This window comes from Dermacentor silvarum, chromosome 8 (genome assembly GCF_013339745.2).
Source record: "Dermacentor silvarum isolate Dsil-2018 chromosome 8, BIME_Dsil_1.4, whole genome shotgun sequence".
NCBI lineage: Eukaryota > Metazoa > Arthropoda > Arachnida > Ixodida > Ixodidae > Dermacentor > Dermacentor silvarum.
Window position 1 is genome coordinate 7,065,482 of NC_051161.1, and position 17,694 is coordinate 7,083,175.

A 17,694-nucleotide genomic window follows, 5' to 3' on the forward strand; every position below is an offset into this window, starting at 1 on the left:
TCGTACTATGATAGGAGAGGGCGGGTGCACACAGTGTATAATTAAGGAATACATTCCGTGTCCCATGACAAGTGCCCCCTTCCCACTCATGGTATGCTTCACCGCATAACATGGCTGTATTGAGGCAAAGCTGGCTTTCAGGTACCAACATTATGCATCGCGCTATGCCTTCCCAGCTTCGAAAGGATGAGGATTACAAAGACGGAGTCAGCGCCATTGCTAAGAGCAGGGAATTGTTTTAATGAGAAACACGGCACCTAAAAGCAAAAAGCTTGGTAGCGAACGTCACAGTAGCTAGGCCTAGTGTTGCCACAGTGGTGGCTACAGCTGCCAGCGGATCTGCGTGAAAAATCGCTGGTCTCGAGGCAGGCGAGATAATCAAAATGACAGAGGTGGTGGCTTCGATTAATGCCAGTTCAGACCTGCAGTCATGGCAAAAAGTCCGCAAAATCGGGACGGCGAAGGTTTCTTGCGTGCGGAATTTCAGACGTTCTTATAAATTTACTCTATGGGGTACGTGGCGGTGCTGCGAAGGCATCCGAATTACCGGACATGTCCGCAAAATCGGTCGTTGACTGCAGTATAAGGGAGCCAGGCATATATATAACTGTTTCAGCTAAACTGCTGGCTTCTTAGTGCTCAAATTTCATAAAGAGCTGGAATTTTCTGATGAGTGCTCTTGGGTGAAGCCGAATGAAGTCAACAGACCAATGAAACCAAGGAAAGCTATGCTTGGCTTCGTTTGGTTCTAGCTAAAAGAAAGCTGACCCCATCAGCACAGTGGAGGAATGAGATGTGTATGAATAGGGCTCCATACAAGAGAGAAGGCTTGGTAGCATCGCACACTTTCTGTGACAGATGCACGGCAGAGCGGGGGCCATCTTTAGGGTTCCACCGGCTTGAGCATGTATGCTTTACGAGAGTATGCACAAGCAAAATAACATTTAGAACATGTTCTGCAACTTCTTTTTGCACAATCTTTTTCAAAAGCCAGTACTACTAGTAGACTGTGCTGAGTATGACGTTTCCATAACTGATATGCACGCATTAACAGATATAAAAATTTTGTATGTAGACAAATGGCTGCTCCATTCGGCAGTTTGGAGTATGTTAAATTACACCTTAATAAAGTAGACTTATGTTAATTCAATCCTAACCGAAGGTCACAGCTGGGGTCCATGCATTTCAATGGGCCCAAGCTTGCATTATTTCGATCCTAAAATTATCCATCAGATAATTCGAACTTCATCAGTCAGCATGCCCGTGCCTGTCCACTATGGTGACCCCAAAAGTGACCCCGTAAAGTTCATTCACACTAGGCCAACACGACACCAACTTTGGTCTGCCGACTGTTGGCAGCAGCGTTTTCCGTCCTGTAAAATGCTGTTGTCATCAGTCGGCAGACCAAAATCGGTGTCGTGTCGGCCTAGTGTGAATGAGCCTTTAGTGGCAGCATCTCTCTTGACAGAGCTTAGGAGACAGCGAACGCGTTGAGCACGCATCATTTTCCATCGAAACACACGCATCATTTTCCATTTTTGGCCTGCCCTAAGAAGTCTTTCAAGTAGTAACTATAGCTCAAAATGTCTCATTACAGTATTTACCAGATTCTAATGCGCCCCTTTTTTTTAATGAAAATTCGACCGAAAATTGCCTGTGTGGTGCAATCGAATACAAAACCAGTCACCTTCATGACGCTTGCATGCTTTACCGCATAACACGAATGTATTGCGGCGAAGCCGACTTTTGGTAACCGGCCCACCTAGTGCAGTATCCAAGAAACCCTTGCCCATTTTTCTTGCTAAAAATTTGGGCGCATCAGATTTCTACTTTGTTTAGGAGCTTTAATGTCATCTAAACACCGCCAAATGAATCAGCAGTGTGTTCTGAAATTTTTTCTGCATCCTGTTTAATTCCACCCGCCGAATCATATGATCAATTTCGTTGGCCCCATCAGGGTTGAATTAACAGTTGACTGTAATCACGAGCGCAAAATGAAGCTACAAGCATTCATTCAATGTAGCCAAATACCTAGATGAGTCTCTGATTTCGTCCCAAACATTCTAACACATAGTGTAGCACGCAGATGGAGACAGCATCACCTGTGTGATTTCGTGATGTTACATGACGATAACCAGAAAGCACATCGTGAAATATTTTGCACAGCGGTGTTTATTTTCAAGGATTGTAACAGCCAAATTCATCGCCCTTTCAATGTTGCATTCTATAAAGCAGTTCTCGCAAATTCACTGCTTCAAAGGAGCACCATTACTTAGTCACTGGGGAAACTTAAAAATCCACAGGCTCTGTCGTGCCTGTAAACTATTCCATGGATTTCAACACCAGCAACCTGGGAAACCAAAATTTTATGTGGTACAAGGCATTGGCATGTTTCTTTTGGCTGAGTGAGTGCCTGAACGCCTTTATCCAACTGAGTGAGTGTTTACAGTTTTACTAGCGACTACAGTAATACAATATTTTGAATCATGGTTCTTATGCATCTTCTAGGAGGATGGGCCTGTCACAAAATTGTGTAAACATGACAATGATTGCAGCACGTGTACATATTGTCACCCTTCCTGCCAGACAATATATTTATGAGGTATGCATCTTACTGAAACCTGGCAAAATTTTACTGCATTTAGTGCCGTACAAAATTTTTATTTTTATCGCAGCTGAACCGTACAGCAGTCTGGCAACAATGAGTAGTGATAAAATTAAATCGCACCCCTGGAAACTGCACCCTAGGAACAATGAAAGCTGATCTACAGGTCATGCTTTTGTTTTACTGCAAACACAGGAAGCACACTCTAAGAACAGTTGCACCCTTTGGGGCGTATTTTTGCCACAGAACAATAATCGTCATCTGACTTGCGTGGCTTTCCTTTCTTTAACGCTGTGCGCCCGGCACTTCTCGGTCACGAACGACAAGAGCGTTATCAGCGTGACACAGCGTTCTTGACAGGAAAGTAGCAAGTGCAGAGTTTTCAAGATAGTAAACGCAAGCAAGACAGATGACGATTATTGTTGTGTGGCAAAAATGCACCCCAAAGGGTGCAACTGTTCTTAGAGTGCAATTGCAGGAGCCAGACATACATCATGGCCGCCATGCGTCGTTTTGGTTTTGCATGTGCATATCGGCAATCTGCTGCTGCTTTTTATGGCGCAAGTGAAGTAATTGTGGGCAAAGTTCAACGGCGCCCTTCTTGCTGCATAGGCAGATGCATGCGAAACAAAACATCCAATGTGGTATCGATCTACTTTCGAGCAGACAACAAAATTGTGGCCCTGCATTTCCCATCGTCACACCGTCACTGTCTATGGGAAAGACTTAAATTCAGCCATTTCAAACTGAAACTATAAGTTAAAACTTATAGTTTTTAAAGTTAGCGACAGCTTAGAGACTTTTTTTTGTGTGTATATAATCATATAAGTTGTGTCCAAAACCCAACATCTATGATGTGTTTCTGGCTCCCGCAATCGCTTCTGCAACATTCAACTAGCAAAAGCACAGCCTTTCATATTTACATTTTAAATCCAGAGGGCGCCATCCTATCGGGGCGTGGATTTGGACACCACCGATTGGGCTCTATTCCAAATTGCAATGATAGCCTGAAAATAGTTGGACAACCTTATCGTCTCTTTAACATGTATCCCCCCCCCCCCGTGACTTGCACGAAATTATCTTCAGCAGCCTTAAATGCATGAGAGAACCTCGAGTAACAAGCTCTTGGGTCATGCTCAAGAAATGTGCTGTACTGATCAGAAAGACCGTGGTGCGTCCCCTTACCAATCAGGTTCACAGTCAAACTGCTGAACTGCAACTTCTTGAGGGCATCCTGGAGGGCATCTGGGGAACAAGAAAAAGCAAACAATGATCAACTGGAGACAGGGCCAGTTGCACTGCTGCAAGACAAAAAGAGCCATAGTTTCGCCCGAAACGCAAAGCATTTATTGTGATAGCAAATCACTAGACAGCTACACAAAGTAAGGATAGTAGTTTTATTGGCCGTATAAACTTGGAAATGCTTGCTAACTAAATTACCAAGCATTGTGTCAGCACACACAGGCAAATATGAACACGACACTCGATAACCGCGGACACTTGTTGTCGTAACGCTGGCGTCTGGAAGCGCGGCAGCAGCAGCGAGCGAAGTGACCTTCGTGCTGTGCATTGTTTCAACATAAACTGAGCAACGAGAACATTGCCCGCACAAAGGTATGAGCCGCTTTCAAGATAAGGCGCCCGTGCAATGTATGCAGTCCCCCCTCCCTTCCTGCACACGCGAAATTGAGCCGCGATCGGCGGTTCCCCATGTGCTGTACTGATCCCATCCCCCTGCGGCCTTTCGCCTGATTGAAGACTGTGCTTCCCTCTCTCGCGCAGGCCAGATCATTGAGAGCCGCGATCATTGGCTTTCCTCGCACGCTTTCACCTGCACCTACGGCATACGGCATGAGGCGATGGTGTTATTGCCCTTGGACTTTACACAGAACATCACGGCGGCAGCGATGGCAATAACACGCTTGGAGTGTCCACATAATTTCTATCGCAATAAAAACAATCCAAAAGCAGATTTGCAAAAAGAAACAACACACTTCAAGAAGCAGAGATGCAATCGAGGGACTCGATTTTTTTTAGTCACAATCAGAAGAAATGACACAATGAAGCCAGAGAAAGTGATCTTTTCCTCCACCTTAATTTTTCCTTTACCCGATTATTTCTACATTTCAATTAAACATAACGATTAACTTCCCCTATGCTTTCTCTGGTGCCATTGTCTCTCATTTCGTACCACACAATTCCTTTTTCCCAGTTGCTCGTGCATGCAACACTTGCATGAATCGTTTCCAGATGGCAAGTCTCAGGGTTAAGGCATGTTCAGTGGCCAGTTGAACAAAGACACCACATCACTATTTCAAGCATAATTATGCATAACATGGGCTTTACTCTAGCTCATTTGTTAACGGCCAACTGCAATGAAATTTCCGACTGCGTAAAGAGCCCAGTTTCAGATAGTTTAGACAGAGTAGTCTCTGCAGAAAGTTTTACGCTGAAATGCGAGTGGGTGCATCACAAAACGCATCTGTAGTAAAGGATGAGAAGTAGCCGCGGCTTTACGCAAAGTGCACAGAAAATCACGGCCAGACTCGAGGGCGTGATAAAGTTTTGCCCGTTTTGCTCTGGTGGCATTGCATTCCGACATAGTGTGCCGCCGCATCTACACCATGGACGCAGCGTTGCGTTCTTCATAACAAATGCAGCATGTGGTTCCTGCTGACAGCGTCTCTGGCGCTGTGTAAGAAAGGCTTTCGTTCATCTACTTCAACGTCTCCAATGTGCGATGTATCGAAGATGATGCACCACTGGAAATGGTCGCTAAAGAATATCGCTCCTGAAAAAACTTGCACTTGCTTCTCATGTGCCATCACGGCCCATAGTACCGAGAAAGTGTTTGGCAAGCACATATTTCGCTGCTAAGTAAGCGACTGTACTTGTGAATGTAGCCTGTGCAGCTTTGTCAAGTGCAGTTTACTACATGCTTCATGCACATTGGCTGGTCCGCGGGGTCCACATCGCACTTGCCTGCTGCGGTGCAGCACACACTTGCGCCTTGAAAGCTGGGACAGCAACAATGTGTTCTACTCAGCGTTGTGTACTGCACAGCCATCGTTCGTATTCGAGTACGTGTTCGAGCACCCGACGGCCACGCAACTCGTCGGCATGCATTCTTGCAACAATTCAAATTACGTGTGCAACGAGAAAGCACGATCAATTGGCAAAATTGAGCTAGTGCCTGGGCGCCTAGATGTAATTGAGAGATCAGCAGCCATGTACAGTTCTGGGACTTTCACCACATCCGCATCACTACCGCTCACTGCCAGGTGCACGTGTTGTCTGCTTAGACACTATGTAAAGGCTGCTATAATAACAAAATTAGTCAACTACCAGCCCTGTGGCTCTGTCAAGATTTCATTGCATATGCTATGCATTTATAGCCAATTCATAAATTTTGTTGCAGTTCGCCTTTAAGTGTTTGTCTTGCTCCAGCCTCCATGCTTCTGGTAACTTCAGCAGCATCATACATGCCACACTAAGCTTCATGGGCTGCATATGCAAGACCTGTGCAAGCTGCCACAACAGACACTATTTGCTCAAAAACTCACTTTCATGAACTCGCTATGAACGGAGGCAACATAGCTGCAAACAGAGTTCAGCTCATCACATGGCTATCCTGAAGAATGCGCATTTTCGTTTCGGAAACTGTACTTCCCAAGGTAACTAAACTTAGTCACTAAAGAACACAAACTTTACACAATATGGAATTTCAGTGTTACTAAAAGATTTTCATGCTTGTTAAGCAAGCTCTTTCAGCACATATTTTAAATATACCTTTAGCTTTGACAGGAATGTACCAGTTTCAGAAAAAGAATGTTAAAGAACTATACAATCCCATCGCCTTCTGTCATCTCTTGCAAAATTTGTCAGAAAAGCACTGCTCATAATACAACTTGATAATGAAGTCACTGGGACAAGAAATATACTTTGTTATAAGCGGTATTGTGTTAAAGGGAAAAAAATGCTCTACAAGAGCTATAGTAAAGCAGTGTGTGCACATATCAAGGGTGGGACTGCCCAAAGTCATTTTGGAGCAATTTTTGGAGCAAGTAAAATTGCGTTTTGGAGCAGACCAAATCGCATGTTGGCCAATATAAATTTTGGTAGAATGAAATGTGGCAGCACACTTCGAAACCACGACAAATCACAGAATAAACCAACACGAAGCGCGTAGCAGACGCGCGCTTTGTAGCTAAAGTACTAGAATACGGAAGAGCGGGTGAAGTGGTGGCATGGCACATACTTTCTAGTAAAGACGAAAACATCGGTGGCACTACGATCAAACTATATATTCTTGCGCCGACGCTTATGATAGTGGAAAATGATCTCAAATCAGGCGGTCCAATCAAAGCTGTAACAATTTCTGGGTCACCATATGTCACTGCAGACCGAGAGCCGCAATAAACACTGGGGGGGTATAACGTCCAATCTGTCTGGGGGTATAGTCCAATCTGTCTTTACTGGAACAACAGTTATATGGACACTCCAGGAGCATTTCTGCCATCACCGTGACGTTCTCCATTAAGTCAAGGGGCGATAACACGGTCGCCGTGCACCGTATGATGTTGAAAAGACAAGTGTACAATCCCTGCATTCTAATACTGCTAACATATGGGGCAGAAACTTGGAGGTTAACAAAAAAGCTCGAGAACAAGTTAAGGACTGCACAAAGGGCGATGGAATGAAAAATGGTAGGCCTAACGTTAAGGACACAGGAAGAGAGCGGTGTGAATCGGAGAGAAAACGAGGATAACCGATATTCTAATTGACATTAGGAGAAAAAAAATGGAGCTGGGCAGGCCATACAATGCGTAGGATGGATAACCGGTGGACCATTAGAGTTACAGAATGGATACCAAGGAAGGGAAACGCAGTCAAGGACGGCAGAAAACTAGGTGGGGTGATGAAGTTAGGAAATTTGCAGGTGCAAGTTGGAATCAGCTAGCAGGGAGAGGCCTTCGTCCTGCAGAGGACATAAATATAGGCTGATGATGACGACAGTTCAGAATGGCTCAGGCCTCGCCCATATGGGCTTAAAAACAGATTGGAATAGTTTTGCTTTATACCGGCCCTGGGGCCAGCTGAACCTGCTGCAGCGCGTGCCTCCATAGTTCGCTCGCGACGCCCTCAGCTTACTTTTTGTCGTTTTGCACCTCATCTAGGGAGTGCCGCGCAACTCGGCCCACTCAATCGTATTCAAGTAGACATTAAAGTAGACATGCCGGTTTCCCTGACCTAGGGATCTAGGGAGAACAGAGGGCGTTTAAGCGGACTTTTGGCTCATCTGGAGTGCTCTCCCCGAACGATGTAGTCTGCTCTGATACGTAGCTCATGCTACGAGAACGATGTACTCCGTGCTTTGGCCAGTATGAGTATCCCTTGTTCTGTAAATAAGTTTGCCTCTCCTATATAAATAAGCCCCCTGTTTCGTTTCCCCTACCTCTCGACCTTGTAATCATGACTAAAGAAGCAACCCTCGTCAAGAATGCTCAGCCGACGGCGTGGGCCCGCTTAACCTCTGTGTGACGCAGCGTAGGCCAGCTACCCATTACAAGACACACCGGCGGCGTGGGCTAGAGCGCGACACTCAGTTGGACGTCGGACTCCAAGACTACGAGTCCCAAATCCTACAACACACACACAGTTGGTGTATAGCTATACTAGAAATTGTTGCAAAACTATTTGTAACTTCAGAAATACAATAACTGCTACTCACTCCTATGCCCTAAGCATTATCCAACCACCCAATCCTTTCTCTCAGACAGCGGCTGTCTCACCAATTGATACATAAGAACCCATCGGCCCTGGAACACACCTCTTTTGACGAGCTTGTTGACAAGTGGGTTCTCAAGAAACTGGGCAAGCTTGGTGTCTTGCTCCATCAAGCCCTATAAGGAAATTAAAAATTAACATTATTTGACATCCACAAAATTTTACTAGTGTTTTCTTGCATACCACGTAAAGAAAACATCTGCTAAAGCATCAAAAGAAATTTTACCCAAAAATGCAAATATTGTTGAACTTTATGGCAAGCTAGAAGAATAAAGAGAACTGTGACTCAATTTTTAGCAACAACCACATGAAGCCAAGAGAGAAGGCCAAAAAAAAGCACACAGAAAATGCTCTTTTTTTTTTACTGATCAGAACTTCATAATTATTTACAGAGGAGGGTCGAACTTGCAACATATTTTAACAAAAGAAAAATGGAAGGAAAGACAACTGTTCTACCAGTGAGAGCTGAGTGTACAATTTCTGCCATAACATATGAGGTGCTCTTCCTCATAGCTACTGAGATGACAGTCCCTCCACACACCTTTTGCAATGTGCAATTATCTTGCAATCTGTGAATGATGGTTAAGTCCCCTATGCTCTCCTTGGCTTCATTGTCTTGGCCTCAAATGGATATGATAAGGTAGTTGGATCCCGTTCAATAAGCAAGTTACTGCACAAAGTGGTGACCGAATACACAAAAGAGAAAAAAAAAATTTTTTTCCTGGGCCACAGCAACGTCAGAAACAGCTCTGAATGGCTGCCAGTACCGTCTCTGCTCATGCTGTTACCGGAGACTGCAAATGTGCGTGCATAATTAACCCCTTAAGTGTTTTGGATGAGCTCAGCTCATTAAAGCTGATCCTGGTTAATTGTGCTGTGGACAAGCTGAGTTCAATATTCCCATTTTCAAAGCGATTTGGACGAACTCAGCATGTCCATGTTTTTTCTGCTACACAGACAGCTGCAGTGCAGCGTTTGAAATCCCAGTTGTTTCGCTCCTTTGTATTACTACATAGATGTCAGTACTTTTCTTGCAGCGCCTGTTCATTGAGTCATGTTCTACAACATAGATGGCCACCATTTCGTCAGCACCAGAGGGGCACATTTATTGCAGTCTGTTTTCTACTATACATAAGTGGCAGCACTTTGCCAGTGCTCAAAGAACACGTTTTGCGCCTTTTGGAACAAACGCGTCTGCCACTGTCAGCTACCACGTGCAAAAGAAAGCCGCTGCTTGACTCTGATAGTGAAAGCAATGCACTAGAATTTTGTTCGAGCAAAGAAGATAATACTAGTATTCTTATCACTTCTACCGAAAATGACAATTCGGAAAGTAATGGCAACGTTGACTTGGCGCGACAGTGGTGCATGGTTTTCACGCCTAAAACATGAACCAAATTGGTTGAAAACACTTTAGAAGGGTTTTCTATGGAGCGAAGTTTGAAAATAAGCCATAAAATGAAAGCAAGAAAGGTCACTTTTGGTCAAAATAATAACACATTTAAGGGGTTGAGGAACATGTGCTATTTCCCATGACAGTGGCCCCTTTCCACTCCAGATTTGCTTCACAACAATATTTTGTGTATGTTTTTTTTTTTTTTGCATAACAGATGTTATGCAGCACTGCCGTAACGAAACCAGTCATTATGCAGCACAGATTGGACTCTTGCCTCATGCGCACTCAACAGTTATCTCGATCTGAAGCGAACTTAGGCCTGCACTGCCTGCACACAAATGGCTTGTATTGAAATCTGACTTCAGCAAACTGCCTAGCGCATAAGGGCAGTTATGATATTGCTGTGCTGCATGACACATGTTCTTTTCTTTCTTTTTTGCAGTGTGGTTGGGCACTTTTTCAGGATATTTATGGCCATAACCCGCACAATCGAGACAATTGGTCAGAATTCCAGGACTCTCCTGGGCGAATTGGGAGAGTTGGCAGGTATGCTAGCGTCATTGTCTATAGGAGTATCTTAAAGGGTAGAATAACATCATGGGAATCCGCCTTCATTTTTCTGTGCTGCCCTCTGCCACAGGAAACATTTTCGAAGGGTGCCGGGAGTTTCGACGGTTCATCCGTGTACCTGCACCCATGTTGAATGCAGCAGCCTTGGAATTTGTTGCAACTGATTTCTGCACTTGCACCTCCCTTTTTGTATTCCTTTTACACATTCATTAGACATTTCGCATATTCGAGAAGTGCCGAGAGAAGCCGTGAATTTCTTTTCACCGACATCTACAGCCACAAGTCATTGCTTGCTTCAAAATGTGATAAATGTGCATCACTAATATGAAACCACACCAAAACATAGCAAAAACATCCATATCTGTGCATATGAGCCACGCTGTTCCACCCTGAGACGAGTCAAAATGAGCTGCCGAGCCAGTTATACAATGGCAACTACGATCCAGATGTATAATTACATTACAGACTGTTAATACTGATTATCGCTTTTCTTTAACTTCACCATACTTACAGTCCTGCATGTACCATAAAGTATCATTAGAGAAAAGCACTCATTTACAGGCCGTGTACTTTTCTCGCGAGAACGTAGAGCAGATGCCATCACTGACACCGTTGGCAACTGAGAGAGGTGGTTGTTCACGCTGCTGTACCCAATGCACTGTCTCTTCCCCGTTTGACGCGGCGCTATACACTGCACCTCTGGAATTAACAAATGTGTCAGCATCTATGTAGCGAATGGAAGAGGCAGCCTTGTGTTGCCGCTACAAGCATACTGTGTGCACGCCGTGCGAAGGGAATAGTAGTTGATTTCGAATCACTAAGGCCAGTACTGAACTATAAATGCAGTTTCCTTTGTCCTAACTGCAAATTTTTTTAAGTTCAGGTCCACCGGTAACAGGCCCGATGCACGAACTCGACGGCGCCAGGCTTAACCTTTGCTGAGCAAGATCAACATTGGCTCAAACTTCATGTGCACGGCTTGAGGGGGCTGGAGATTATGCTTTTCAACTCTGAAGGCGTCTTGACTGATTTCTAGCACGATTATTTATATATACGAGAGAGGGCACTCCAGCTATATAGGAAGACTGATCCCGCAAGGTTCAGACAAACGGTGGTCGGCACGCTGATTTTGTCGGTGCCGTCTACAACGAAAAGCAGAACTCGCGCTCATCAGTTGTGTCGTCTGCATGCTATGATAAAATTTTCTCAACGACACATTCTACTGAATAGTCAGCCAATCGGTGGAGTCAGCGTCTTGCCGGCCTCATATTGAACTAGTGTACCCCGACTATGTGAAATCAGGCACGCGGTACTACCATCAGCAAGTGAGGGCCGACGCTGCAAGAAGACTTCGTCAGAAAAGGGTTGTTCTTGAATTGTCGCCTAAGTGTAACGCAGAGGCTGTTCACTAAATTTGCTAGCCATCAATGAAAGGCGGCAACTACGTAGTTCATGGTGCAATTCGGACGAAACCCTGGCCGCTTTCTGTTTTAAAGTGGAGTTGCAGTCTTACGCTAAGCATGATTTCGGCACAGCATTGACGTAGAGCTAACAGTGGAGTTGCAATGCAGTACACAGCACGAGTGTTTGCAGCAGTGCGCGTCCACGGGCTTTTTTTTTTTTTTTCTCAGGAAACTTTTCCTCGATATGGGCTGCCCAGCCACACGCACGGCCCTTCAAAATCGTTTTGCAACTAATGCGCTAGGTCAGGGGCACATGTGCCTATTGGGCTGTGAAAAAAGCAGATTCCCATATACGCATGGTTCTGATTGTCGTGGCTTTGTCCTGAGAAAGCACATAAAGCTATCTTGGAATTAAGTTTTTATTATAAGTCTCAGTTCTTGCACTTATGCTGACATAATTGTAGTATAACAAATAAATGCATAAAATGGAAACATACGATTGAAACCACCACACAGTGGCCACAGGCCTCCATTTTTCATCCTTATTTGACAACCTGTCGGTCATACTGCTTAGATAACTGCCCACCCTAGCATGAGGGGGAAAATTTTTCTTTTGTAACATAGAAAGAATGCATTGCACGCTGTTGGAACAAAGAAAATCATTGTTATGGACGGAATACCAGTTGACAGACTTATTTTCAAGGTGTCCTGACTCTCCAAAGAACAGAAGTACTGCGAATTGGGCAAGTTGGTGCATCGTATTCGTGATGCACCATCTCCAAAGATGATGCCAGTACCAAGCACCTATCCCCCATACATGCAACAGCACTCCAGACCCACTTTTCGTTCTAGGTAGTAGCAGCAAAATCTGCCTGAAAGTGCCAGCATAAGAAGGGGACATGAATGGCTCTTGCAGCAACTTCCCTTAAGTGCTTCCACACCAGAGCAGTGCTAACCTTGAACTTGACGAGTTCCTTTTCAACAGCATCAAGCTTCTTTTCCTTGGAAGCCGCCGAGTACAGTGCGTTCGCATACCGGCCTTCAATACCGAACACTGCTAAAGGAGGCTGCAAAAACAAATGAGTGCATTAGTCAGATTATTATGCTTTCATGGTAGCACCAGCTGCAATGAATCGGGCAAGCTTCTCTCTTCACACGTTCATTAAGCTTTCTAGTACCAGGTTAACGCAATAAAAGCTTTTTATTCTGACAAGCGCTAAGCAAATAGCCTACCGCCTAAAAGGGCAACAGGAATGCGCTACTAACTATCCAAGACACGTTGAACTACACGATAGGTTAACTTTTAATTGCGCCTTTCCTGTCATTAGACTGCCTCACATTTACCACGTCCTCGTCATTTGCTGAAAAATGTGTTAAGAGAATGCAGAGTGTTGGCAAAAGATACAATTATTAAATCTTCTCGCAGCAAATGTGAAGCGGAGTGGTGTTATGTCAGGATGAAAAAATCTGCTCACCTTGACGAGACCGGCGTTGACCGCGCCGGTCGTAGAGAAATGGCGAGTCTGAAAAAAAGCCATAAAACTCGAATGGAATAAATGCAGGGCATTTTAAGCACATGCAAACTCTACCCCAGTGGCGCGCACAATTAATAAATAGCCTTAATTGAGGCCACTCTGCCATGCACGAGGAAACAACCCGTCGTAAGCAGAGAGGCTTACACACTTTTACAAAAAGCCTTTACCGCGGCGCATTAACTTCTTATGCTTGCAGCGATGGCCTGCATTTAATAGCTATTGTTCATCATTGTGCTGTTGCATTTACTAGAACACGTTAACTACCATAAAGGAGTGAAAGAGGGGGCTTACCAAAGTCAGCACACGACCACAACCCGCCATGTCGAAGGTCAATGCGGTGGCAGCAGCATGATGATGATGATGCAGCGGTGAAATGACAGCAATGTTGCCAGCTTCTAGTTCGCTAGTTTTCTCAAAATGACAATCTGATCCTTTTTCATTTCCATTAATTTATCATTTTCTTTATTCAATTAGTAAGTGCAAGTAATTTCCTTTATGTTGTCCTTGGTTTCATTGTTTGTTGGCTTCTTATAATCTGCGGCAAGAATTTCTAAAGCTAAATGCATTTCAATATCAGATATTTTATTTGGCATAATTTGAATGACGTAAGTTTTTTGTGTAAATGCAGGGTTTCATTATTAATTTGTCTAGCTGCTTACATGACTTTAAGATTTGAGACAGGCTTCTCAAACGTTACAAATCTCGGAGACCATTTTTTTCTGCTATCGCACCACGCCGCCCGAACGTTGGCCCGCACCGTCCTCCACCAACGATCTTGCTCCTGATGATCATCTCCTGATGCGTGCGCTCGAAGTTCTGTAGGTGCTGTTGCTTTACCCTGGACACCACTGAAAGATCATGCCAGCATACGAAATGACTATGATTTTACGTAAAATGGCGAAAGTAAGTACGCGAAGTTTCCGCCATCTCCGAGAAAAGAATCTCGCATCGCTATGGTAGGTAGAGATGTTGACCATATTTTCATTTTCTTCCTTCAGCCGGAGCTCACCAGTGCGCTCAAACGCATGGGTGAATATGTACTGAAAAACGGAGCGATCCTTCGCTACATCCAAAACCTAGGCACGAAGGAACTTCCTCTCAAGATGAGCAGACATGGTCGGACGAATTGGCACGGAAGGTTTGTAACGAGTTATATTGTGGTGTTCGCTATTTAAAGCTGTTGGAGTAGCGTAACCAGTGGTGAGGCGTCCACTTGTCTGCGTTTTGCAACTTCAATATTAAACATCATATTAATAAACTGTATGTATCACGTGTGTTAGTCTGTGAGAACCAATGTGTCCGATGATTACCAATAGCCTTTTGAGATGCTTATTCTTCTGAACACGCACAGCGTCAGTGTGCACGTTTCTCGATAGGCTTTCACATATATATATATATATATATATATATATATATATATATATATATATTCTTTTTGTTTATGCATTCAACTTGAGTCATTGGTCATCACAAAGCTTGCTTGTGTCCGCAGTTGCTAGAATTATTAAAAAATGCAGTAAGACAATGTTAGTAATAAACACATAAAATGAGTGGTGAAATAAAGGATGTTAGCATTCACTTTCTGTGAAATGTGTGTTACGTGCCTCTGTAGCTGTAACTTGACACTGGATGTAACAAAAGTATGATTGCAACCTTATGTGATAAGATACATCATTTACAACTTCCTCAGTCTATTTGCTTACTTCTCTCATACAGTAAGTGACAGCACACTGCACAACTGCTGCTGGTGCTGCCATGCCTTTAATTTATAGCTGTGCACTTCTTAAAAGTAAGACCCACATCACTTGCAATGAAAAGTAAGAAGGCCCTATGCACCCCTGCACACATTTTGGTGCTTTAGTAGCTTGAATATCTGCCTGTTTGGTCAACGTATGTACTCTTTCTGCAGGATAGCAGCAATATCTGTGCTAAAATTGAAGACCTTGAATAACAATCGATCTCGATAGTTGGTGAAAGGCATAATTGGATCATGAGGGTACCTTGTCTTCTAAATTTCAGTTCTTTTACAGTGTAGTGCTGTCATTGTGAAGCACATGGATGAGTGCACCTTTTCTTTCTTTCTACAGCTACTTTCTTTTTCGGTTTGATGCATCACCGGAGCTTACAGTGGCATTGCGTGGAGAGATCAAACGAGACGTGGACATTATTCGTGCCACCTTCATCACGCTTTCACCGCCAAAGACTATCCAGTGCACACTCGAAGAAGAGATGCAGCCACCTGCCTACCGACCCAGCGTGCAGGCACTCATGGCACAGAGCCAGGTGAAGAAGAAACAGATCTTCGAAAAACACACAGACGGTCCAGTCTGAGCAGAAAGTGGCTGTCGCACTTTTCTGCCTTTAGCATTGTGCATACTTCTTGTACAGTTATAGTTTTTCTGCGAGTACTCAGCTTTTTTGTGCCTCACTACGAATAAAGCCTTGAAGGAATTCAACATTACGCTAGCCGTTACTTATCCAAGATGTCACAGTCATGCTCAGTATCACCTACAACGTGACAGAAGCTGGCATTAAGTTCATTACATTCTACAGTGCAGTAACAGGCAAATGGGAATGTAGAATGCAGCGTTCCCTTTCACGTTAAATGCAATAATCACAGGCACGACCAGCCATACTTGTAATAGTAGGTAGTGATAATGCCTTGTATATAGGTTGCGGGATCGAATCCCGGCCACGGCGGCCAGCATTTCGATGGGGGTGAAATGCGAAAACACCCGTGTACTTAGATTTAGGTGCACGTTAAAGAACCCCAGGTGGTAAAAATATCCGGAATCCCTCACTACGGCGTGCCTCATAATCAAATCATGGTTTTGGCACGTAAAACCCCATAATTTAATTTTAATGTTTTTTTTTTTTTTTTTTTGCCTTGTATATGTGAACTGCACCAACTGTGGCTGTAGGGCAGAACGAAAAGAACTGTTAGGCAAGCTGCAGCTTCTGACTAAACATTCTGCAGGGCCGTGTGCAGAATATAAATGATTTGTTGCTCACATTCCAAAGCTTGCTTAAAAAAATAAAGGCATGCCAGAGAGGGCAGGGGCTATACAATGCAAAAGGTCATTTTTTGGAGCACTTACTAAAAATGCTAAATTTGATGATTCATCTGAGCCAAATGCCCTACTTATAATAGGTTTACAAGTGCCTTAGCACCTATTGCGGGCCATACCCTTTCACCTTTAAATCATACCCTCTTTCAGAATAGTCTTGTTTGTCATACAACTTCTGAAGTAGTTTATATAGTACTTATATTTGCAACATAGTGCACACGTACTTCTGGCGACTGTGTGATTGTGAAGGACCGTGCCGTCTTTGCAGCGTTTCCACTGTAGGTGAAAACAGTGCCAGTGCTCTGACCTGTTTGTTAACCCAAGTGATGCCCGATGCTGTTCAGGGTGAAAAAAATAAATGTATGACTGGTTTGTTTGCCATCACTGAAAGAACAAAACAGTAGCCACACTCAGGGCTGTTAGAGGTCTTAGCAGCCATTGAGCATCACCAAGCTGCTGATCTGGTGCATCCCTCTGATGCACCAGAGTCATTGTTGGAGGAACCAGTTTCTAGATCTCTCACACCTTGCTTCATTGTCAGAGAAAAGGTGATGCGACAGTAGCCAACAACCACCTTGAACAAGGCAAAAACAAGTGTCACGTGCACAACCAGCTCTTTGCTGGCACCTTTGTCCCTCAGTGTTGTGAAGCAGCTTTGACTAAAAGTTTGAACTAAAGCATTTAGCAGCAACTTCTCTAAGCTGCTGCATCCTTCTGCAGCTCAGTCAACTGGAGCAAGAGAAAGAACATGAAGTGACCGTTGGTACACTCATGACAGAAGGTGTTGGTAAGGAGCAGAATAGGGCCATTTGGTGAAATATAGTACATTAGACTTCAGCTATTTCGACCCCGACGGGACCAAGAATTTCATTGAATTAACCGGCGGGTTGAATTAAATAAGATGCAGAAAATATGCTCGAACATCGCTGATTCACTAGGCAGTAAATGCCCGATTCTAACATGCCCCAGAATTAAATGTGCACCTGCATTTTCTGCATCTGAGGTAGAAAACTAACATAGAAATGAGATTAAAGTCCCTAAACAAAGTAGAAATCCAATGCTCACCCGACTTTTTAGCAATAAAAATGGGCAAGGGTCTAATATGTGTTGCACAATGGCAGCCTGTTTCCTGAAGTCAGCTTTGCCGCAGTACAGCCTGTTGTGCGGTAAAGCATACAAACGTTGCAAACGTGGTTTTGGTTTGGTATCCGATTGCACCGAGGCAATTATCGGTCCAATTTTCTTGGAAAAAGGCGAGCATTCGAATCGGGTAAATACTGTAATCATACATTGCGAGCTACCATCATTGCTTGAAACATTTACTGGGGAA

At 44.0% G+C, this 17,694-nt stretch overlaps 2 protein-coding genes across 2 annotated transcripts in view; one reads left to right on the forward strand and one right to left on the reverse strand.

Annotated features, from left to right (window-relative positions):
• LOC119460567 (ATP synthase subunit O, mitochondrial) overlaps positions 1-13,682 on the reverse strand; it is a 28,191-nt gene extending 14,509 nt beyond the window's left edge. Inside the window, exons 1-5 of the mRNA XM_037721509.2 lie at positions 13,588-13,682; positions 13,237-13,284; positions 12,718-12,828; positions 8,436-8,508; positions 3,791-3,850 (exon numbers count right to left, since the gene is read on the reverse strand). Of these exons, the coding sequence (XP_037577437.1) occupies positions 3,791-3,850; positions 8,436-8,508; positions 12,718-12,828; positions 13,237-13,284; positions 13,588-13,617 (322 nt within the window). The 5' untranslated portion in view covers positions 13,618-13,682. The remainder of the gene's footprint in view (positions 1-3,790; positions 3,851-8,435; positions 8,509-12,717; positions 12,829-13,236; positions 13,285-13,587) is intronic.
• Positions 13,683-14,014: 332 nt separating this feature from the next.
• On the forward strand, positions 14,015-15,900 carry LOC119460568 (probable 28S ribosomal protein S6, mitochondrial). The gene is made up of 3 exons (XM_037721510.2): positions 14,015-14,199; positions 14,295-14,434; positions 15,384-15,900. Exons 1-3 carry the CDS (start codon positions 14,155-14,157, stop codon positions 15,625-15,627), a joined length of 429 nt encoding a protein of 142 aa, XP_037577438.1. The 5' UTR covers positions 14,015-14,154; the 3' UTR covers positions 15,628-15,900.
• The last annotated feature ends 1,794 nt before the right edge of the window (positions 15,901-17,694 follow it).